Genomic DNA, 25,346 nt, shown 5'->3' on the forward strand with positions numbered 1-25,346 from the left:
GAATATCAGGATATGTCAATGGCACTGGCCGTTGTCATGCAAACCATCGCTCATACTCCTCTGTCGTCCCGGCATCCACCACATATAATCTCCAATCCCACTATCTCTGTTGTAGCTGTGTGAAGTCAGCATATGCTATGTGTGGCTGAATCATTCTACCCCACTGACTCATCTCTCTGTGAGATCGGGCAAAGTGTGCAGTCCCACTAGGTACATCCTGCCTCTCTCCAAACTGTCGTCTGACTCTCTCTGGCAAGTACATCTCAATCACTCTTTGGTGATTCACTGGTCGCCCAATCAGGTACCTCTCCTGTCTGCAATACGGTAGCTCCTCACTATCATCTGACCATCCAAGGCAATCAAGATATGGTCTCCATGTGAACTCTCTCAATCTGTCTAGCTCATGTCACCAATACAATATGTATCCAAAAGGACCCTGTCTCAGTGCTCCCCCATAGCAGTACACATATGGTTGATGTGGTAATACCTGTCTCTCTGCAATCAGTCGACATATGGCTATGTGCTCAAATGCCCATACCTGTAACAGTGTGACTCCACAACTCAAAGTCTGAACTCCCTGATATGCTATCTGATGCAACTGAAAATATAGCATCGCGAGCACGCATGGTCCCCATGTGTATACAGTACCCTTTGTCACCATCTTCTCTAGCACTCTTCCCCATCCAATAGGGAATCCATGTCCTCATCTGTCCCCTGCTAATATGCATGCTATAACCACTGCTATCACCACATATCGCCGATCATACTCTGATGCCATGGTCTCCCAGCCAATCTCCCTCTCTACGATATCCAGATCATCTACGTCACACTCGAATAATCTGCACAAAGTGTCTCTCCCTGTCACCGGGTCATACTCTATCATCTCCCCATGAATCGGAATGTGAAGGATATGCCATACATCCTCCAGTGTCACAGTCGCCTCTCCAGTCGCTAGATGGAATGAGGAGGTCTCTGAATGCCATCGCTCTGCCAATGCGGTAAGCAGTCCTGTTTTTGCCCTAATCTCGGGCATGAATGTGATATAGTATAATCCAAGTCCTGCTAATGTGTCTCTATCCGTGCTTCTGAGTCTATGTCGTAACATGAAGCAGTCCGGTCGGTTTTCCTACGTGATCAATGGATACTGTCGACTCTGCATCACAATTGGGGCACACTTTGTTAGTTTTAGGGTTTTCTCCTATGGGTTGTATTTCATCCACCAATCAGGGTGTTTCTATTCTATTTTGACCTATCCTACCCTTATCCCCCTTTTTGGGATCCTTCGCATGCTGTTTTTGGTCAAATTAGGGTTCCCAATGCACAACTGCGCCTGTGTGCTAGGTCCTGCGCCTGTGTAGCAACAACTTGCACCTGTGTACCCTACATAAGCGTAGGATACCCTACACAAGTGTAGGATGTGCACACACAGGTGCAAAAGTCATTTTGTTCATTCCCTGTGGGCCCCACAATGTCCCGCAAGCAAGCAAAATTCATGAAATTGACAATATGGGTTTTTGAGATACATACCGCTGCTCCCGCGTCGTCCGGTCATCTGTAGGTGCGTACACATTCCCCGAGGTGATCTACCATTGGAATGTTCACCATCTCTCTGCAAGCATCCTTTTCTAGAGCAACAAATCCTCCACTTTGGCTAGTGCAAATGAGCTCTTTTCACTCTCTTTGTCTCATTTATAGATCTTTGTCAGTGCATAGATGGACATGCACTCTCACCATCTTATGCTAGTCGTGGTCTTTTGCACCTTCAATTGCTTGTCCTTTATGTATCCAATCCCCGATTGTCCATCTGTTTGCTCCTATCATTTTCTATCATTCTTATCGATCAATTGGCCTCTTTTCTGGATGTTTCCGGCCAATTCCTCGAGGGGGCATGCATATGTCATTGTAATTATCTAGGGAATTTTCATTATCGTTCTTTGAAACAACGCTTAAAATCGCATTGTCTGAAAGAGGGGCAAAATGTAGACGTCTAAAAATGGTCAACGCTTGCGGAGTCATGTTTTAACATTTGCGCATTGCCTTATTTTAGGGTTTTTTGCGTCACATTAACATTTCTCCTATGATTTGCACTTGGTCTTTATCATTTGCGAGCATCGAGTCCTTCTTCTGCATTCTTCAGTTGTCTCGCTTTCGAATTTGGTCTTGTCGATAACAATCTTCATTCATGATTTTGGTCAATCTTATCCTGTCACATCAATGTGCGTGCTCATTTGGCATATTTTGACATCGTCAATCCTAATCGATGATGGAATTAGGGTTTTGTCCTCTTATCAATATTATCATCTTGCAATCGATTTGTCATCGATCGTTGTCATTTTCAATCTTGTCATCTTGCGATTGATTTGTCATCGATCGTGGTCATTTTCAATCTTGTCGTTTTGCAATCTATTTTGTCATCGATCGTTGTCGTTTTCAATCTTGTCATTTTGTGATCAATTTGACATCGATCGTCGTCCTTCTCAATCATGTCAATTTGGATCAATTAGTCATTGTTCCTCGTCAATTGGCACATTTATCAATCAAATCACTTATCAGTATTGGTCCTTTGTCAGTCAGAATCATGATCAAATCGAATTGATATCAATTATCTTTTGTCAAGACCTAATTATCATCCTTGCATTTTCTAGGGTTGCATGATTTATTCATTTAACCTTGTTTGTCATTTCTCCCTCTAGGTTAAATAGTTTATTTATCCTAAGTCTTCTTGTCACAATTAAATATTTATTTAATTGGCTAATTAATTCCTCCTCTCTTTGTGAATTAATTAATGAATGAAAAATTATTAATTAATTTACCTAATTTCTCCTAATTCATAATTTTCTAATTTCTCCTAATTTCTAATTCATCTAATTTTCAATTTTCTCCTATATTTCTCCTAATTTCATGGGAATGACATAGCAAATTTGTCATAATTTGTCATAATTGTCAATCAATCAATTTTGACACAGCAATTTGTCATAATTATCAATCAATCAATTTTGCATAGAAAGTGTCAATTTTGTCATAATTTGTCATATTTGTCATTCTTGATTTGAAATTTCCTTTCAAATCTCTTCCTGCTAATCTTGTCTTTTCTCCAATTTATCTATAAATTGGATGAATTTCTTCAATCCCAATTAATCACTTTTTCGAATCGATCCCCGAATCAATGACGCTTCTAGTATTCTTGCGCTACCGTCTTGTCGATCTTGCTTCCACATTATACTTATGCACTTGAAGGTGAGATCTACAAAACAAAGCTATTTGAAGGAGAAAGAAGGACAATGGAGAATCATGGAGGAGACATTCACATTTGTGATGGTTTGCGTTTGAATTGAATGTTTCATTTCCATATCTCTATTGAATGTTTGTAGGTTTTCTTGTCATTGCAATCTGGTTTTGTGATTGAACTAGGCTAATTTGCTATTTGCTTTGATGATTTCGAAATTCCTATCTACACTTGGATTGAGTAATGAAAATCTCATTTTTCATTTTCAGTATTTGTAAACCTATAAAATACTTTATCTCACCGATTAATGACATCTCAAATTATTTGCTCATTTCATTTCCAAAGTTCTTACAAAGAGAGTCATTTCCACAAAATATAATATCATCAACAAATATGGCTGAGATCAGTATTCCATTTTCATCATTCTTCATGTACATATTGCTATTCTCACTTGTCCTTATAAAACCAATCTTAATCAAATAAGAGTGCAATCTTTCATACCATGCTCTAGGTGCTTGTTTCAGACCATATAATGCTTTGTTCAATTTACATACCTGATCTTTATTATTGTCTTCAATAAATCCTTCAAGTTGTTCAATAAAAACTTCTTCTTCTAATATTCCATTCAGAAAGGCAGATTTGACATCCATTTGATATACCTTGAAGTTTTTGAAAGTAGCATATGCCAACAATGTTCTTACTCCTTCAAGTCTAGCCATAGGTGCAAAAGTTTCACCATAATCAATTCCTTCTTCTTGAGCATAACCTTTGCAAACTAGTCTTGCTTTATTTCGAATGACCTCTCATTTTTCATTTAACTTGTTTCTGAAAATCCACTTTGTATCGATTACATTTTTGTCCTTTGGTCTTGGGATTAGTGTCCATGTGTCATTCTTCTTGAATTGATCAATCTCTTCTATCATAGCATTTATCCAATCTTCACTGTTAAATGCCTCTTTCACTATTCTCGGTTCAAATTCAGATATCAGACATGTGTTCTATCTCAGTTTGTTCCTTGTCATCACTGGATCATCCTTATCTCCTATAATCTGACTTGGTGCATGATGTCTTTTGACATACTTGGCTAATATAGGCTCGGTAGGCTCTGTATGATCTTCTTCATCACTCGGTAAATAGATATTTTCTTCAACAATTTTCTCGGTAAAACTTGTCAGTTGAACATAGACAAATTCATCATAATCTTCTGGTTCTTTGGAATTTCCTTCACCATTTCTTTCTGCAAATTTGTCAATTTTCACATTTGCACTTTCTACTATTTTGTTAGATGATTTGATTAGACATTTAAATGCTTTGCTTCTAGAAGAATAACCTAGAAATGTTCCTTCTTCACTTTTCTGATCAAACTTGCCATTTCTATCATCTTTGTGTACATAGCATCTACTTCCAAAGATTTTAAAATAACTTACATTAGGTTTCTTGTCATACCAGATTTCATATGGTATCTTCAAAGTACCTTTCTTCAGTTGTACTCGATTCAGGGTGTAAACTGTTGTGCTTATTGCTTCTGTCCAAAATGTTTGTGGCACTTTCTTTTCAATCATCAGTGTTCTAGCACAATCCACGATAGATCTGTTTCTTCTCTCAGCTATTCCATTCTGTTGTGGAGTTCTCGGTGCAGAGACTTGTCTTTTAATACCATGATCATTGCAGAATAAGTTGAACTCATCAAATGTGAACTCTCCTCCTCTATCTGATCTAAGACATTTCAGTTGTCTTCCTGTTTCATTTTCAACTCTTGCCTTGTACCATTTAAACATTTGAAAAACTTCTGATTTTTCTTTTAAAAACATAACTGACATCATCCTTGAATAGTCATCCACAAATAATATGAAATATTTATCACCATAATAACTTTGAACTTTCATAGGACCACAAAGATCAGTGTGCACAAGATCTAAAATTCCCTTAGAAGTGTAAGACTTACTTGTAAAGCTTGATCTTGTCATCTTACCCATCTGGCATCCTTGGCACATAGCATTCTCAGGCTTTTCAAGACTCGGTAGACCTCTTACTCGGTGCTTCTTACTTATTTTGATCAGATTATCAAAATTTATATGACAAAACCTTTTATGCCATAACCAGGTATCATCTATCTTTGCATACAAACACTTGTTCCGATTTGAGTCAAGGTGAAATGTGTTACCTTTTGTTTATGTCCCGGTAGCAGCTAACTTTCCATTCTTGTCATGAACTTTGACAATTCCCTTCTGAAATTCTATTCGGTAACCTGTATTGTTTATCTGTGCTACACTCAACAAATTGTATTTCAAACCTTCAACCCAATAAACATCATTGCATCTTGCATTTTCAAGAAGTGTTATAGATCATTTACCTTTCACCAGACATGGTGCATCATTACCAAATCTTACATAGCCTCCATCATAATCTTCTAACATAACAAACTTGTGTTTATCTCCTGTCATATGATGTGAGCATCCACTATCTATGATCCAAAAATCATTAGTATTTACGTTAGATATTAGGGCTTTTTCTTCATACCTTTCTTCATCTGATCCATCTTTGATAGCCACATAAACTACTTCCTCTGTATCAGTTTCATCTGATTTATCATCATTGGATTCATCATCAGCTATTAAGCATGTCTTTCTATCTCTTCTTCTGAAGTCTCGGTGTCCTCTGTAATGATTGTCTTTCTGTCTGTCATCTCAGTAATCTCTCTTTTCAGTAGATTCTTTGTCAGGACATTTAGAAGCCATATGTCCTATTTTATCACAATTGAAACATTTCAAAGGTAGTTTTCCTTTATACTTACCTTTGCCTCTCGGTAACCTTCTGGCTAATAGTGCTTCAAACTCTTCCTGCTTTTTGATTTCCTCATACAGTTTGTGTACTTCTTCCATGTTCTTACGAAATCTTTCACTTGCTCCACTATGATCTCCTTTAGTGTACTTATACTTTCTTTCATTGTAATCATTAGATTCATCAAGATGAAAAGAACTAAATGCAGATTCAACTTTATTTACCGAAGATCCACTATTATCAAAGTTACTTAACTCAAATGAATGTAGCTTACCAATAGTAGCATCTAAAGAAACTAGCATATTAGGTACAGACCTCAATTCATTGATTGCAGAGACTTTGATTGCATAAGTCGGTAGAAGGGTTCTTAACAACTTACTTGTTATATCCTTTTCTTCAATAGTTCCACCCGCTCCTTTAATTTGATTGACAATCTCCTTTAGTCTTGTACTGTACTGAGTTATGTTCTCACCTTCATTCATCCTCATAGATTCAAGTTGTCCTCTTAGACTATCTACTTTTTCTCTTTGAACATGTTCATCTCCTCCATATACTGATATGAGCTTATCCCACATTGCCTTTGCATCATTGCAGCCTTCTAGATCATTAAACTCTGAATCGATCAATGCAGATGTTATTTCAATCATTGCTTGAATATGTTCTTGCTTTGCCTTTATCTCTTCCATAGTCAATGGATAGGTGCTCGGTGTGACAAAATCATTCTCCAGATAGTATACAACATATTCTCCAACTCCTGATAGATGTAGCTGTAGACACCTAAAATTGTCCAATCTAATTAAATAAATATTTTATTTATTTAATTATCTAAGCTTAATTCTTCTATTAATTAAATAAATCTTTATTTATTTAATTAATTCATTTATCCTCTTCTAGCCTTATTTCTCATTTAAATAAATACATTTATTTATTTAAATTATCCTTTTCCTAAATTAAATAAATATTCTTATTTATTTAATTGATCCCACTTCTTCTATTAATTAAATAAATCTTTATTTATTTAATTAATTCATTAACCTTTTCCACCTATGACACATGTCATTCATCTCTTAATTCATACACTACCTACCTTTTTCATTATTTTATTATTTCTTCTACCTACCCTCTAATCATAGCCGACCTCCTTTTACACCTCTCAATCTTATCCCTCCATTTCATATTGTGTCTTCTATTTAAGAAGATGCTTCCTTCATTATCAAACCCTAAGGACCTAATGATCATTTTGACTACACTATGATCCTACTTGCAACCACATTCCGTTCTTTGTTGAGCTCTTGTGCATATAAAATCTGAGAGCAAATATATCAAGCAAGATCAATGGAGATAGGAAGAATGGAGATCAAAACCCTATTGGACATGTAATGGTATAATCTTTGTGATTTCATGTGATTTGCATTGTCTTAGGTAATCTTCATATGTTATGGTGGATCTTTGTTGTTGTTAGACTAGGGTTTTGTGGTTGAATTCATTTAGCCTTTCAATATTGTTATTATTGTTATCCATTTTCACCATATACAGTAGCTTCATCCTTTTCTGCCAAGTAGAGAAACTTGACTTGTTCAGCTTCGGTGCATCCCTCTTATACATCTTGGATTTTTAACTGAAGTGCCTTTAAACTTTCCTTTCGAAGTCCAAAGCTCTGATACCAATTGATAGTTCTGATACTTAATGTAAGTACAGATCCAATAGCCAACAAGATGAGAGGGGGGGGGGGGTGAATCATACAAACTTAATCTTCCATAAAAACATCAGATTCAACCTCAGTAACATATACTTCAAAATATAACCAAAACTGCTAAACATGCAAACTCAAAAGCATATAAACATCATAAACCTCATAACACCAGATTTAACGTGGAAACCCAAATAGGGAAAAACCACTATGGGATTTCGGACCCACTAAGAAATATACTCTTCTAGAGTATGCTCGGTTAAAAGCAAATCATGTTAAAGATTACAAACACATTGCTAGATGTGACCCGGTTAAGGGATTTCCCTCAGATCTGTTAGGATCTTCACCTTGTTAGAAGTGACCTTGTTAAAGGATTTCAAACACTCAATCAGAATGTCACCTTGCTAGAGGGTTTTACAAATAAGACTGTTAAGTCCACTCGGTTAAGAGATTTTCTGTCACTTTCACAAAATAACAGTAATAAAAATCTATCTGCAACTTCACATCTAAAATGCTAAAGCAGATTCTTATTTGCTCAATACAATCTAGACATAGAACTAATCTTGTCCATCTGCTGGGCTTCTATACTCTATTATTCAAACAGGTCTTCAAGCTTTTGTGCTCGGTAATCACTATGTAGCATCCATGTGCATACATTTGCCCACATACATTGTTTATCAATAGTTCCCTATTTATAAACAATTCGCCAGCCGCTTAATCTCCTTGATCACATTTCCCATGATCAATCATAGCCATCAGATCTTCAAACTTTGACCAGGTTCAATGTATCATTCGATCTGAAAACGTTTTACCCTGCCTTGGAACTTGCATACATTTCTTGGAACTTGTGCTAGGGTATTGCTGTTCAATTTGAGCTGTAGATCTTCATGCCGATTTTCCTTTGCCATAGATTCATTAACAAACTTCATGCACGACATACCAATCATTTAATTAGTTCCAGCTCATCAACTTCCTTCATTAAATAACGCATGTAACCATTTAATGTATTCTGTTATAGCTCGGTTACAACTCGGTAACAACACAGTAAATACTAAACTTCACTCGGTAGACATTCTGCCTTCATTAACCAATAGCGATAACCTAAGGGTTTACCGACTAGGTTCCTTAGGGTTTACCAGCTAGGTTCTTTGCTCGATAACATAGTATAGTATTAACCTTACAATTTACAACATATGTATGATGTTAAAACAATCTAAACATCATGATCTCATCATTGTCTGACTCGGTAATAGTTGCCCATTGAATACCTTATTCATCCCCTTATTCATCATATTCTTTCTGTGTCTTTTACCAACATCTTTATACTCTTCAAATCATACTTCTCAAGATATGGCAACATCATGCTGAATTAGAAAATCAATTTCTTGACATCAATGACAAAATAGTAATATCAAGATAGTAAACATCCTTAATCAATTATATCCATAATCATCAACAATCTTCTCAATATCCTTATTGAAATGCCAACAATCTCCCATTGTCTGTTATAATGTCAAATGCCAACAAAAGACATGGGATGTGGTGAATATATATTTCATGTTGATCAACTCCCACTATCTCCTAAGACATTTAGTCGATAGGAACAACCTACAAACAATTTACAATATCAAGGAATTAGGTATGAACCACCTAGTGTTGTGGCTACTAAGTCTAAATGCAAATATCCTCTAGTGGTGCAAGCAACTCTTGATATCAATAGTCCTAAGAGTGGTTTTAACAAAGAATATATTGAATACATCACCAGCCCTCTTGAGAACTCACATAGCTTTACCATTTCATCTGTTCATTCCATTTCCACTCCTCTCCCAAACTTGGATCAACAAGAATCAGAAAATCCCTTACTCATTGGGGATAAAAAATTAAGCTTTGAAAAGAAAAATCTAAAAGTCAAAAATAAAGAAAAGTCCTTTAGTCCAAATCAAAATCAAAAGCTATTGGACTTTGCAAAAATCAAGGTCAAGGATAAAAATACTATAAAGGAAAAAGAACAAGAGTTTATCTCCCCTAATATCAAAATAACTGGGGGCAAAAGTTCTAAAATTTCAAGTAAAAAAGAGTACTTGTTGATCCTAAGTCTCCATCATGCCATCCTACTTTCACTTCTTTTCATAATCATCAGCCTTCATAACTCATCCACTTGTTCCACACATCCATTCCCTTCTGGCGATACATCATGGACCTTTAATGGAGCTTCTTCGAGGGACTTTGTTATCAGGGATGCCCAAACTTCTTTAGGTGATACACATATGGGCCTGTGTTGTCCACACCCTAGTAATTCTATCTCAGTTCCTTTATTAAGAAAGACAATCACTCGAACTACATATCATTCATTCAAGGAACGTCGAAGCTACAATCACAAAGTAAAGCCTCATACATTTGAGGTGGGTGACTTAGTTCTCAGAAAAAATCCTAAGAATCAACAAGATCGAGAGAAGAAGGGCGAATTCGAACCAAATTGGCTTGGTCCCTATGTCATCACCGCAGTCTATGGATCAGGTGCATATTAGCTTTTGACACCAGAGGGAGAACCTTTGGAGGATCGTATCAATAGCATGCACCTTCGCAGGTTTTACACATAGCTCTTCGAAATATCCTAACTCAAAAATACAAAAAAATTAAAAAATTATCAAAAATACAAAAAAAAATAAAATCATACAAATATAAAAAATCGTTACTTGGTGAAAACCTGGCAAACAGGCGCCTTGTCACACAAAAAAATTGAAAAAACTGAAAAAAGTAAAGAGAAATAAATTCGTCAAATGATGAAAACCGCTTCGGTGGCGCCCTGGGCAAGTACCATGGTGAAAAATAGGAACTGGTGCCATGTGTAGATACATTGCTCCTCCCTCCTTCAGGATTCAATCTCATCCCTTCACTTTTCACACACTCACAACCTATCCATCCATAATAAACTTACCCACTCCCATCATGGCTTGTTATTGATCTACCTACGATTGGTTAGCCATTCATAATAATCCTTGCTTTTCACCCCTTTCCATCCATAATAAATCAACTCCTATCTGTGGCTAAGGCAAATCCTAAGTCTAGTGATGGGTGTGGAACTAAGAGCATCACACGTTTTGAGGAGTATAGTTTATTCCAGTTTTCTTCAGTCTATCTGCGCACAATCTACAATAAAGCAACACTTACATCATGGATCCGCAATAAAGTTTCGTCTTCTCTGCAATAAAGTATCAATTTCATGGATTTGGTCAGTTTCATATGAGATGTAAACAATTCAACATATCAACTCTTGCAACAGACTCAGACAACATTATGGTTCAATGCTATCTATCTTTTTGTGAACGAAAACATTGTGACCACAATCAAATAGACTTGTACAAGTGACAAGAGACACTAAACTTGAGGACTACAGTGGATGTTGGTGTCGAGTCTTGGTTTTCTTTTGATTTTATCTTTTTGGTGACATGTCTTTTAGCTTTTCTGGGATGTCTCTGACTAGAGATTCTATCTCCAGGATGTCTTTGACTAGAAAGGCAAGGATGGGATATGTTCACCTTTTGTTTTGCTGTTTGTGGATTGTCTCTCAGTAATGCTATGACTTGTCCAAAGATATGAGGACACTGTGAGTCTAGTGTGAACTGGGGCATTCCTCGTTTGCAACTGTCTGATCTCCATGTAAACAGGTACAATGACTTTCTGGGTCGAACCTATATTTGGATTGTCATAACCTATTTGCCATAATAAAGCCCAATGATGATAATAGCACAAGAAGATCTTTCACTTCCATATCTTCTATCTTTCATCCCCCTTTCTTGATTGATCTCCATCATCCTTCTTGAGTCCGTGTAGCCCACCATCACATTACTGAGTATAATGACATGCCAAAAATATTTGCATTTCATGTAGTTTGCACCTGCATCACCACATATTAGCATTTCATACATACATATAGATATCACAATTACATCACATTCTACACACACCACTGATTAGTATATCATATACACATCGTGCATCTCATCCTGTACATTATCATATTCATTTGCATTTCATACATTCACATATGCATAACATATTAAAAACGTAAAAGAACAAAAATATATTGCATTTCATCATGTACATATTTGCATCCATATCATAAGCATCATATAGAAACATGCAACACATAGAAGCAACATCACATAGGTACATATGCATATAGCTGTCGCAAGGATTGATCATCTCATATATATATATATATATATATATATATATATATATATATATATCTCAAAAATCATAAATGTCATGATACAATGATGTCAAAATCATATGGCTACAAAATCAATCGAAGGTGTCTACATCATCATACAAAAATGGTACAAAACTGATACATAGGGAGCCCTCTAAGGCTATGATAAACTCCCTCCCTCGGAGCCAACCAACCTCGACGAAATCTGAGACTGGAAGTCCCCACCCCAGGATCATCTCGCCTACCCCCTCTATCTAGTGGTGGTGGATGACCCATGACCCCACCACTAGATGCCTGTCTCCTGTCTCTCCCTCCAGTGGTCGTCATAGTCCACAATAGTCTCTAGAAGCTCCTAGCCCGTTGATCAGGTGGCACAACTCCATAATACAAGTCTCTCTAGTAGACTATCTCCTCCCCTGCTCGTAGAACATAAGCATATCTGGCCCCAGTATCCTCTGCTGCCTACATGCCTGCCCTTAATGCCTCCTCAGCCTTCGTGTAGTGCTAAATAGCTTGATCCCTCTCTCACTCAGTGTCCCTTAGCTACCTCCTGAGCCTAGCCCCATCCCTCTCTAGATCTTGAATCTCATCTGCCTATCCCTGACAGATCTCTCTCAAGGATAGTAGCTCATCCTCCTCCTCTCCTCCCCCCTCAACCTATCCCCGTGGCTACTCTCGTGGCTGTCCCTATCCCTGTCCTTGTCCCTATCCTGGAACCTGCGCTGCTGGCACCTATAAAGGCAGTCCACCTCTACCCCTGACTACAAGAGCCAATCTCTCCTCTCCTTCATCTCTCCTCCGAGCTACCCTCCTCTTTGCTACTGCACCTCGCCTTCGCCATCTGCCTCTGACTCCACCATCCCCACTATCATCTCTATGTTATCTCCTACTTAGATCAATAAGAACTTTTGTTAAAAAATCTCAAAAGAAAGTACATAAGCCACACATGAAAACATCCAAGTTAGTGTATTCAAGGATTAAATCAACATTACCATATTTATAAACCACTTTTATTCATAGAGACACTTTTAGTCATACATCATCTTTACATCATACTCATATAGAAGGTAGTCCTATGGGGGGCATTTAATTTCATGATACATCTTTTGATCCCATTGAGTTATACCCATTGTCATGTTAGGACATTGAACATATTGGTTAGCCTCTTTTCCATGTCTATCATGTAGTTGTTTATATTCTATATTCCACATTGATATTACATGTTACATAATGCTTTATTCATGTTATTTTTATGCTTTCATTTGATATTTTTGTTGTCGGTAAATGGATAGTTGCTTTTACATATTTTATGTGCCCATCTTATTCTCATCGATAAAAAAAGTGGGAGCATATTTTCATTACATCTTCCATACAAATCAATTAACCATAAATGTAAGTATATCTTAGGTACACATTTTTAGTAGAGTTTCATATTCACATATCATGTTCAATTTCTAGTTTCCATTTCTTTTTTCTCTCCTCCTTGATTTGTGGAAACTCCTTTGTAGCACATACAAGTTGAGGAAGAACATTACTACCAGTTCTATTTTTAATGCATGCATAGTTTTTAGATATTGTTGCTTTTCCTTCAACAATACGGTAAACTTGATGGATTCTTGTTGGATACTACGAACAAAGATAGAATACACCTTTTCTAATTTAAATTCATTTTCCTAGATTTTATAGTCTTTGTATCCTTTTAATAACATCTATTTTTTTCATTTCTACTAGAATACTTGTGCACTTAGATTTTCATGCACCAAAGTGGGACAAAATATAGAGGAGAAAAGTACACACTTTACATTTTTCCTCTCATTTTACACCACTTTTCATGGATGTTATTAATGCATACTTTTAGTACCCATTTTGAATCTTTTGGTGCATTCATTGATCCTAAATTTAAACATTCAATCTATTATGCAAATCATCCATTTAGAGAAACATTGATCCAATTCTTGTAAATTTTGCCTTCATAGTTCACACCACATCTTGATGTATATGAACCTTTGCAAATTATATCCTAGATCCTTTGATCATACAACTTATATTGCAAATTGAAAACTAGAACTATTATAGCATAACAAAGGATTATTGCTCATAGTATAATTTAAATTAATGCAAACAACCTTTGTTGCTGTGTGTACATACCCTAATCGAGTTGATAATGAAGTAAAACATAACAACAAAGAATAGAACATAACAAATCATGTAAATATTCCATTGATTCTCCACTCTATAACCAATTACATTCCAATAGATACAACAACTCATGCAATATATAATGTAGACATAGAATCCTTTCTAATCCTTTATTTTCTAAGCTTTATTTTACAAATAGTCAAATCGCTCCAAATGCTAGCACAATAACAAAAATCCTAAATAAAGAAGAACCAAAAGATCACTATTTACCAACTAGTGATAGTTACAAACAATCACTGATTTCAAAAATCAATATTTTTTATTTTGAACTTGACAATCTTGGGATATAGTCATTACACATTAGTGTGAAAGCCAAAATATTCCAATTTGCATGTCTAAGGTTGTGTATTAATGACATCAACCTCAAACACTTTAATTATTAATTATCACATAAAGAGAACCATCTATCACATGAAAGAATCAATCAACAATATAATTTATTTTCTCTACAAATCAACATCCAACATTCTATATTTCAATCTTGTTGAAGCAACCTAAGGTTCTGATTATCATCAGAAGTTAAATATTTTTCTCTACACATAATAGGTCCCAAAAGTGCTTCTTAGCATTGCCAATTTTTAGATGTAGGTATACTTAATGGTGAAAGCGATTCAACAATCAACAATAGCTCTAGATATAATTGAGCACGTTAGATATGCTTGTGTTAGGTGAACTAATAAATCATAAACAAATCAAGTCCCAACATCTAAAAAAACAAATCCAACTATTCATTAATTTTTGACTATCAATCTATATCTACATTTCAATTTACATACTTCATTATAATATCACAATAATCTAATCAGCATTAACATTAGATCAATTATTAAATAAATCCTCACCTATTTCAATTATTTCAACACATTTTTGTCAGTTTTCTTCAATCTCAAGCCTCTTAACTCGAATAGTCTTCTTCAATCTCAAGCCTCTTAACTCGAATAATATTAGTTTAGAATATGATCATCAAATAGAGTAGCTTAGAGTTTGATCATCAAATAATAAGGCTGAGAAGTAATGAGGATTGTGTTGAATAGTTGGCTACACTAATAAAAAACTAAGTGGCAAATGAAAATGAGCCCATTCTAATAAAGGGCTTGGTAGAAAAGAAGTGGAAAAAACTATAAAAAAACAAGAAGACGACTTTTCTATGGAACAATTGTGGTGTCAAGGGCGTGTGGGGCCCAGAGAGTGTTTGGACACACATGGAAAGTGAATATGCTTTGAAAGATAGCACCAAAATAATTTTCAAGAATTGAATTTGCAATTCATAAGCTAAAAGTTAAGGCCTGATATCTGAGTTTGTGATAATACAAATATTAATATAATGATTTGGGGATCTGCCATGTTGCTTCCCCGTTGTTGCGTTGGGCAAAATAAATATCAACGAATGAGAATGCTAATTACAACGGCATTCAACCAAAATGAAATGAAATGAAATGAAAGGAAAGGAAATCAAACAGTAAATGAAATGAAGATGGAATGCAGGAGCAGAATGGGTGGATTGGTCCTGGAGGGGAGGTGGTCGTGGTCGTGGAGAAGCGTGGAGCAAGTCTTTTTGATGTGAAAGCTGCAACTTTGGAACACCACTTTCATTTGGGTTTCTGGATCTGCCATTTTTACCCCTCAATCCACGCTTTTTTGGAGCAAGGTTTGATTCAGTTTCGGTAGATTTTGTTTTGGGAATGCCTTATCCCTGCCCAGGGGAACAAAACCGTGGCGTTTTGGATTGCCATGGTGATAAAATGTGATTTATTAGGCCTCTACTTTGTAGGTTTTTGAGGTGGGAATCACAGGGGATCAACTGGGGACAGATTAAGTATTTGAGAATGATAGAAGGAGCACAATATCGAACAATGGAATATGAGTTTACAGATTATCATAGGTTGGGAGAGGCATCGGACATGTCTGTGGAGAGTGTTGGGAGTTTGCAGACGAGTAATGGAGGGGGTTCTGTGTCCATGTCCATTATAGATAGCAGTGTGGGTTCAAACAATTCCAGGACAACAATATTGATGCACCCTGATTTGAGGACAAGGACCAGAACCCATCATGGGCATAGTGTAGCCCATGCCAACGTAATCTCACACACGCTGGGAGAAGATGCCCTTGCGCAGGCCCTCATGGATGACAGGTATCCCACCGAGGGTCTGGCGGAATATGATGACTGGACTATTGATTTGAGAAAGCTCAACATGGGCCCTGCCTTTGCACAGGGAGCATTTGGGAAGCTTTACAGGGGCACCTACAATGGGGAGGATGTTGCAGTCAAGATTCTTGAGAGGCCGGAGAATAATATGGAGAAAGCCCAAGTCTTGGAACAGCAATTCACCCAAGAAGTCAAGATGCTTGCCACTTTGAAGCATCAGAATGTGGTGAGATTCATAGGGGCGTGTAGGAAGCCTATGGTTTGGTGTATTGTGACAGAATATGCCAAGGGTGGCTCTGTACGACAGTTTTTGGCAAGGAGACAGAGCCGAGCTGTACCTCTCAAGCTGGCACTGAAGCAGGCGTTGGATGTGGCGAGAGGGATGGAGTATCTGCAGAGTCTTGGCTTTATTCACAGGGATCTAAAGTCTGACAATCTTCTTATAGCTACAGATAAGTCTATTAAGATTGCAGATTTTGGGGTGGCTAGAATCGAAGTACAGACGGAGGGCATGACTCCAGAAACTGGAACATATCGCTGGATGGCACCGTAAGCTTCATGGTGTCCTGCTTTTCTCATCCATTTTTGCCATTTTTTTGTTATTTGTTACAAATCATCACCAGAGTAAATGCCTGTCCTCAACTTTCTGCCCCATCAAACTACCTGTCCAAATGATGCTTGTGTCATCCTTTTATTTAGATCTTCAAAATCCACATGATTAAATTGCCTGAACAGCCTATATTTTATCAGTGCTTTCTAGGAATTAATTGGCCAAATTAGGGAAAATGGGTATTTAAACTTTTTTTCTACATGAATTTGTTATTTAGATCAAGGATATGAAATTTTGCTTCCAATGATTTTTTTTTTAAAGTGGCTAAAACTTTGTTACAGAAGAGCATGTGTGCTGTTTGTTTCACTGGATTCAATCAATCAAATTGATATTGTGAAATCATGTATTTTGTATTTTATTTAAGGTATAAAAACTGAAACATGCTCCAAGTTCCAATCATGTCCTGTGGTTTTTTGAAGCCTGAGAATTAATCAGTTCAAAGCCACAACTATCGAGAATGTCTATCTGACTTTTCTGGTCAGAGAGGGTTGACAGATCAATATTTGTGTGGCATTCTTGTCAGGATAGCATGCCATATATGACCAATGGGTAATTTTTAATAGGCCACAGTGTCAGGGTAATAATTAGATTTTCAATAATAAACCAGTATATGAAGAGTGGGAATTGTGAGAGATTTTGTTACATAGCTAATTATTGAAGTTGGGTTAAAATGAAATAATTAATATTGAACCGAAGTATCACATTTAGCTAAGAAATCATGACTACAATGAGAGCTCATTTTGTAGGATTTATGCATGCAATCTTAAGTATGGGTAATTGTCAGGCTTTGATATGTAATTCATTTCACATTGGTGTGTGATATAAGTTCTAATGTGTGGGCTTCTCTATAGAAACTATTGCATTGAACACAAGATAAGATTGGGATAGGAAACCATTTAGTGCTCTTCTGATTATTTTTAATGATATTAATGCCTGTTAAGTAGCAAATGACAGATGGACATCAGGATTAATTTTTTTCGTTAAAATTTCTATGCCATTTACCCACCGAGCTTATATTATCATATGGTGTTAATTTTTTTGCAATTATTGACACAAGCTAAGTGTCAAATTATGCTCATACCTTAATAAGATGCGTGCCATATCATGCTGTGTAAATTTAATAAACATTATTGACACAAGCTAAGTGTCAAATTATGCTCATTCCTTAATAAGACGTGAGGCATTAAAATTCTTAATGCTTAAGGAGACTCTAAATTGAAACTGCATGTACCAAACAGTCAATCTTTTAATTCAGAACTAGGAATAGTTCACTCAATCATAATAACAAAAGATCAATGTTTCTAGTGCTATGTTGTTCTCTTAGGGATTTGTTTTTCAAGTTACGATGATCTGCATGTCTTAATAACAAAAGATTGATCAATGTTTCTATTGCTATGTTTTTTTCTTAGGGATTTGGCTTTCAAGTTACAATGATCTGCATGTTTTGGGTTTTGATGAAGAGATCTCAATTAGTGTTCCATCATTGCAATTTGTTTTGCTTTACTCTTGCTCAATGATATTGCTTTAGAATGGCGGAGACTGTTTAATTGATTGATCATCCCTTTGTGACAAGGATTCCTAAATCTTCATGGAAGCATGTAACTGGGATTCTGAACACTGTTAATGGGATTCATTTTGCGCAAGATTATGAGGACTTTGCCCTGAACTGGTGACATGCTATCTGTATTGATTTCATTGGTTACTGGATGCAGGGAAATGATCCAACATAGAGCGTACAATTACAAAGTGGATGTGTACAGTTTTGGAATTGTTTTATGGGAGCTCATAACAGGCATGCTTCCCTTCCAGAACATGACAGCAGTCCAAGCAGCATTCGCAGTAGTCAACAGGGGCGTAAGGCCAACTATTCCTCCAGACTGCCCCCAAGCTTTGTCAGATATCATGACTCGCTGCTGGGATGCTAATCCTGATGTGAGGCCTTCATTTAATGAAGTGGTTAGAATGCTGGAAGAAGCACAGGGGGAGATGATGACAACAGTTCGGAAAGCCAGATTCCGGTGTTGCATGACGCTGCCTCTTACAGCTGACTAAGCATTAGTCCTTTACATGTTCGTTGTATATTGGAACCAAATATTTCGTAACATTAACTACACATGCTTTTGTAAAATTCAATTGATGAGCACTAGAAGAAACCCCAAAAAAGTAATGTATTCTATTCCTTCTTGTAGGCATCAAAAACAGGTGTTTTGGGCTTGCTGTTTCTCACTGGCTAGTTTTGATAGAAGCTTGTTCATATGAATATCTACAGTGATCTAAAATCTGAGTATTGACCCTCTCAAGGATTATTGGATGTGTGAAGAACATATAGGAGCATATCCTCTAATTAGATTTCCAAGAAAATTTGGTTGTTTGGTTTGAGGGAGGTGTGTTAAGAAGGCTACAGCTCAACCCCTTGGCTTGAGTTACATGTTTACAATCATGCTGAGTTGTTTATTTTATGTTTATTGGCAAAAAATTGGTTGGCACACTGCATACCTCTGGCATGCCACCCAAGATCTTGTCATGACGTTTTACAATCAGAAAATTATCATCACTAAAATGCATCAAGCCTGATGTATGCATTAGAACTACTGCTTTCTGTGAGAAAGGTATCCTAGTTCATTTATTTTATAAATTTTTGTTGAATCTTCTTGTCTGCTTCTTCATAGCATTGATATCTTATTATCTTGTTGTTGTCAAACTTAAGGGACGCTCAGGACTCCTGTATGCCAATGGTAATGTTTAGAGTTCTTATTGAAGTACTGTGAAAAGGGTTCAATGAATATGTCGTGTTAACTTCTTCAATATCTTATACAAGTACTATGAAAAGGTTATTTACAGGTCATATTTCATTGTGTATCGTTTGGATACAGATATGGTTTGGTTTATGTATATATGGTAGTCAAATATTGAAGCATTTATGGTGTTTTATCTGCATATGGTTTTTCACGCTTGTTTTTTATGTCTTGATAGTGCTTTTACATTCCAGATAATCATGCTGGCTGGATGTATTGGCCTGTTGGGGACTCTTATTTTACAAAGCATTATACTGCATTGCATCATTGGGACTATCTTAAGTAAACTGACAATTCTATTTGGTCTATTAGTTGTTTCTCCTGAACTTATGTATATTTGAGTCTTCTTAGTTTTACATTCCGTGTTAGCAACGTGTAAATAAGGTCGTGGTTTAAGTAAACCAAAAGTTTAGTTCTTAAGCTTTAGTTAATCTCTATTAAATGTTTGTTCGGTGCTTCAAGAATGTTAAGTGTTATCCTAAATGTAATTATTTCAACAAATTTTCTGCTAACACTTTTTGGAGCTTTAGAAATGACCGCGTGACAGTAGTGCAGGAGTTTGATTTAGTTTTAGGCCTAGTCACTTATTTTGTTCCCAACTTTCATTTTAACCCTAGCATTTAAACAACAAGATTTAAACAACAAGAACTCTTCTAACAACACCAGTTCAATTTTTGTTTCTTTTATTGCTGATGCTTTGTTTCAGAAATTTGAAATTTAAATTAAAAGATCTCTGTTAATGCCTGGGCTAAAATATTTGAGTACTACTTTGTAGTATTCATTACCCTTGTTTTCTTGTAAATATTATGGTCTTTACATTAAAGTAGAAATCGTGAGGGCATATCAGTTATGCTTTTAACATTGCTTGTAGCTATTTTAAGCAAATATATCCTATGTGTGTGCACATTGTTTCAGGAATTATTTAATGATGTTTGATACCCCTGATGAAATAGTCTGTCAAATCAGAAATTTCAATTTGCTAATGCCTGGGTTAAAATATTTGAATGTCACTTTGTAGTAGTCATCACCCTTTGCTATTTTGGAGATACTATGGTCACTATGTCAAGAAAGGAATTACGGGGTCGAATCATTTACACTTTCAACATCGCCTGTTAACTATTTTCAGCAAATATATCCTGTTTGAAACTGAGTGAACAAAAGGCAGTGTATATTGTAAGGGATATCCAGTAGATGCACAAACAAATCAAAGTTTTAAAGAAAGGGATGTCACTTTTCCCCTTTGAATCATCAAGGTTAGACAGTGTATGTGTAGTATGGGGTATCTAGTACACCCATGAATAAAACAAAAATCAAGTTTAAAATGAAGTGACCTCAATTTTTTCTTAGAATCTTCAATGTTAGCATATGTAAGAAAGATATCCAGTAGGTACATGAACAAAACAGAAGCAAATTTTTAATGAAAGGGACCTCACTTTTCTCCGGTGAATCTTCATTATTAGACAGTGACACAATGGGTAAATGAACAAAAGAGAAATCAAGTTTTAATGAAAGGAACTGCAGTTTTCTCTTAAAACATTTTTTAATGTTTAGAAACTGTGTCTACTAAGGGATATCCAGTAAATACACAAACAAAACAGCAATCAAGTCTAAATGAAAAGGAACCTCATATCTCTCCAGTGAAACTTCAATCCTAGTGGGATCATATGTATTCATGGAAAGCTAATATGATCACCGCAGCTTGAGCTTATGTTTCAGATTGGCTCAATGGTACCATAGCATGTCTGCTGGTAACCTTTCAAAACTTAAATAAAAAATTGATGGTTAAAAGCATAGTATCGTGAATGACCTCTTGCTGTGATATTTTATATTAGCTGTTAACTTTATATTCGTTTTTTGATATGCTGGGCACATGGTTTTATTACAATCCACGATTAACTCATCAAGCTATAGATTTCTCAAAAATATGCTTTCAGCGTGTTTGGAAATGCAGCAAGTCAGTTTCATAAAGGTCTGAACATATTTTTATTGATGAATTTTTCTAAAAATTGCTTGCTTGTCACGTTTCTGCATTTTGACAGGATTTCCTTTATTTATGAGACAGCAAATTTGTCAACTTTCCTTTGGCTTTTGGCTCTCCAAGCCTTTTGTTATTTTCTACTTGGCTTGATGTATTGGTGAGTGCTGATGTGGACAACAGATGGTTTCTCTTAGAACTATTTTGTTTTGGTAATTCATGTATATATGCCATCCTCCACCATGTAGTAAGGGCAACTGGAGATGCTTCATACTTGGCACGCTAAAATACTTGCTGGCATGCTGAGAATTGTTTTCAGCATGTTTTCTTTCTACATTCCAAACCCGTGTACCGATGCTTCTATGAATGAGTCGCCTTTTCCATGCAGAGCTTATGAGAATGTGCTTTTGACTAATAAAGTTGCAATTGTACAATTTTCTAGTTACTCTGAGAAGCATGATATGTGAGATGAAGGCAGATACTCCATATAAAAATTAAAAAGATGGTGGCAGTTGTCTCTTTTAAAATGGCATTAACCTTTACCAAAGTCATGGTAAGATTTGCTTTTACAGAAGCTATGTGGTTTGCATTGACCTTTGGGGTTCTTGGGTCAGAACTACTTGCCATTAGTTGCAGTAGATAAAGTAAGGTTGGACAAGTATACCTTTGGGGTTCTTGGGTCAGAACTACTTGCCATTAGTTGCAGTAGATACAGAAAGGTTGGACAAGTATATAAAAGGTAAACCTTGTTTTTAAGTAATGGCCAAGTGAGACCAAAACCGCATTATGAAGGTCACAAGATGATTTCTTTAATAGTGTTTTTGAAGTTTGTTTAGCTTGACCCTTAGTGCTAAGGTTTTGATCTCACTAAAATAACAGGGTGCTTTGGACTGTTCCACACATATCTCGTTATTTGTGTGTTTGTTATTGATTTTATAGATTTTTAAATCTTGCCGAGTACATGGCTAACTTGCCTAATAGGCTGGACCTTGCCATATCTTGTATTGTGTTTTTGAAGTTTGATTAGCTTGACTCAGTGTGCCAGGGGTTTGATATAACCAGCTGGACCTTGCCATATCTTGTATAGTGTTTTTGAAGTTTCTTTGGCTTGACTCTTAATGCCCAGGGTTTGATAATCAGCTGGGCCTTGCCATATCTTGTATGGTGTTTTTAAAGTTTGTTTAGCTGAACTCATCATGCCAAGGATTTTATATAACCAACATGACAGGGTGCTTACAGCTGTTTTGCACCATCTCGTTACTAGTCTGTACTTAATGTTATGATTTCATAGATTTAAAACTCACTGAATGCCCAAGTGATCTGCATACCAAAGGACATAGGCTGGCATCACACCTGCAACTTGGCTGGTGATTTGCAGGCGAGTACTTGCTGAGTAACTTGCCCAAAACTTTGTGAGTTCTCATGAGTATGTACAGCTGTGGGGAAGTCTCATGAAAGATGGGAATTAGGACAGTGCACTTAAAATAGGAAGGATATCACATATTTTGAGAGGAAAGTGGTGTGGAAGTACAACTGGAAGCAGAAGCATTAGGTGCTGGACAGGATGATGGCATCCCCGAGGATGAATTTATTATCCAATGTGAAACAACCAATCATTTAGATGGAGCTTTAGGAGGAAGAGAAACTTGTAAAATGTTTAATAGATTTTAAATTTTCTAGCCTGGATATCAACTTATGATATTAATATCAGGATTTAACTGTATAATTTTTGAGTCAAACTGATGGACCCATATTTGAGTAGTGTTTCACACGAACCTATTTCATGAGAATGAATGGGTGACTTCTTGGAAACATGTATGACTTTCGAGGAGGTTACCCATTCATTCTCATGAAAGAGGTTCATGTGAACTGCTTCTCATAAAACATGGGTCAATCAGTTTGACTCAAAAAGTTAGACAGTTGAATCTTGATATTAATAATCATTATTTGATACACTCATGTGTCAGTTAGTTTGACTCCAAAAATTAAAGTTGAATCCTAATATTAGTATCATATTCTGATACACAGGAAAATGCCTCATCAATTGATATCAACCATTAGATGATCTTATGATATACATTGTATTCTTTTTGGGCCAAAGCTAAATTTATTATTTATACTATATAATTTTTTTAAAGTTTATTTTATATGCACATTTTCAATATGCCGGAGTTTTTGTCTGAACCGAAATTTGAGCTGTTACAGGCTTTGGAGTCCCAGTTTCAAAACTATGAACGATTTATTATATTCAGTTTCTATTATTCATTTTTTTATACATATATTGTGGCACTTGCTGCACCCCTGTTCTTTTGCACTCAGATTACAGAAGTACCGCATACCCACTGAAAGCAGATACCCGGTAACTTTTAATGCTTAGAATATGGACTAGTCATGGGAAATTCAACGCAGAAAATTCAGTTTTTGTTGAATCATAAATATCATCTGCAGTTACTAATGCAGCTTGGTGGAATTAGTAGTGCCAAAGAGTTGTATGTACAACGCGGTCATTGCATCCCAAAAATCAACTTTTGACCTGTACAAGCGCTCAGGCTTCACTATCCTCTGGACTGTTGGCAGTCAATATGCAGTACTTTGCCGAACACTGACAAGAATTCAAAATTCACAAATGCTTAATCTCGTCTCAATCACACCCACTCAGTTTTCTGCTCTGTTAGTTCCTTTCCTTTAAAACTAACAAGTCTCAATCGTTCTCTTAATAACCTCACTCTTTTAGGCATAAGAACATATTAATTTCATTGTAATCGATTGGCTGGTATTACAGAGCTTACTAACTCTGCAAGTGGTCAAGGGTGCTTCATTATTGCTTCACCGTAATATTAAGAGCTATTGGCAACCGTGGATGCAAACATACATATCAATGAGTAAATTGATTTAACAATTTTAGGATAAGTTGTGGTGGGGATAGGAGATGTGTTATAGTTAGATAAATCCTATTATAATTATATAATATACAATATTAACTCGTTATTAATTTTACATCATTTGTAAAGATATATTTATAATTATTAATGTGTACAATGAACTGAAATCCTTTAAGGCATGTTTTTAAATAATTAGTGGGGAAGGCCTTGAACTCAATACAAGAGAACATCAAATAAATCTCAAAGAGTCAAAAGCCTCGAGGGCAAAGAAAGATAGACCAATAAAGACCACTTACAAGTCAAATCAAGATTGGGTAGCGATTCTATTGACTATTTGTTGGGAGGGTTTGGGAAGAGGAGGAAGAACATCATTTCCTCCAGTGCTGAACAACAGTGTAGACAATACAATCATCTAGAACATCATTACAATGGGAAGCATGAGGGAAAATCCCCTTAGAGGGTCTGTCAGCACAAGGGGCTGAGTGCTAGTGAAACATCATCCACCGAAGGTTGGAGCTGAACAGGAGTAATAGGTAGAGTAGGATCTCTTGGGCTACACCATCAGTGTGAGGCTATTTTAAGGTGTGACGAATGAATAAAACTAAATAAATATAAGTGCCATTTTAGATATGAGAGTTCTGAATGCTTTATTGAAATTATAAATTTGGATATGTTAATTTGAAATTAGAGAGAATTAGGATGTGTCTGATATAGGTTTACTATTTTGATAATAACTTAATTCAAAATCATTTGCAAATGGATATGTTGGACGTAAAACTACAAAATATGATAGTAGTGTCTATAATATGGTCTAAATGGTGTAATC

General features: G+C 36.1%; 1 protein-coding gene across 2 annotated transcripts; it reads left to right on the top strand.

Moving 5' to 3' along the window:
• Window positions 1–15,473: 15,473 nt before the first annotated feature.
• LOC131030499 (serine/threonine-protein kinase STY13) lies at window positions 15,474–19,520 on the top strand. 2 transcript variants are annotated; one of them, XM_057961354.2, is made up of 3 exons: window positions 15,474–16,807; window positions 18,581–18,937; window positions 19,058–19,520. In XM_057961354.2, exons 1-2 carry the CDS (start codon window positions 15,939–15,941, stop codon window positions 18,918–18,920), a joined length of 1,209 nt encoding a protein of 402 aa, XP_057817337.1. In that variant the 5' UTR covers window positions 15,474–15,938; the 3' UTR covers window positions 18,921–18,937; window positions 19,058–19,520. The 2 variants fall into 2 exon arrangements, with proteins under 2 accessions (XP_057817337.1, XP_057817343.1); XM_057961360.2 differs by having other exon boundaries at window positions 18,581–19,520.
• Window positions 19,521–25,346: the final 5,826 nt, after the last annotated feature.

The sequence above is a fragment of the Cryptomeria japonica genome, chromosome 4 (genome assembly GCF_030272615.1).
Source record: "Cryptomeria japonica chromosome 4, Sugi_1.0, whole genome shotgun sequence".
Taxonomy (NCBI): domain Eukaryota; kingdom Viridiplantae; phylum Streptophyta; class Pinopsida; order Cupressales; family Cupressaceae; genus Cryptomeria; species Cryptomeria japonica.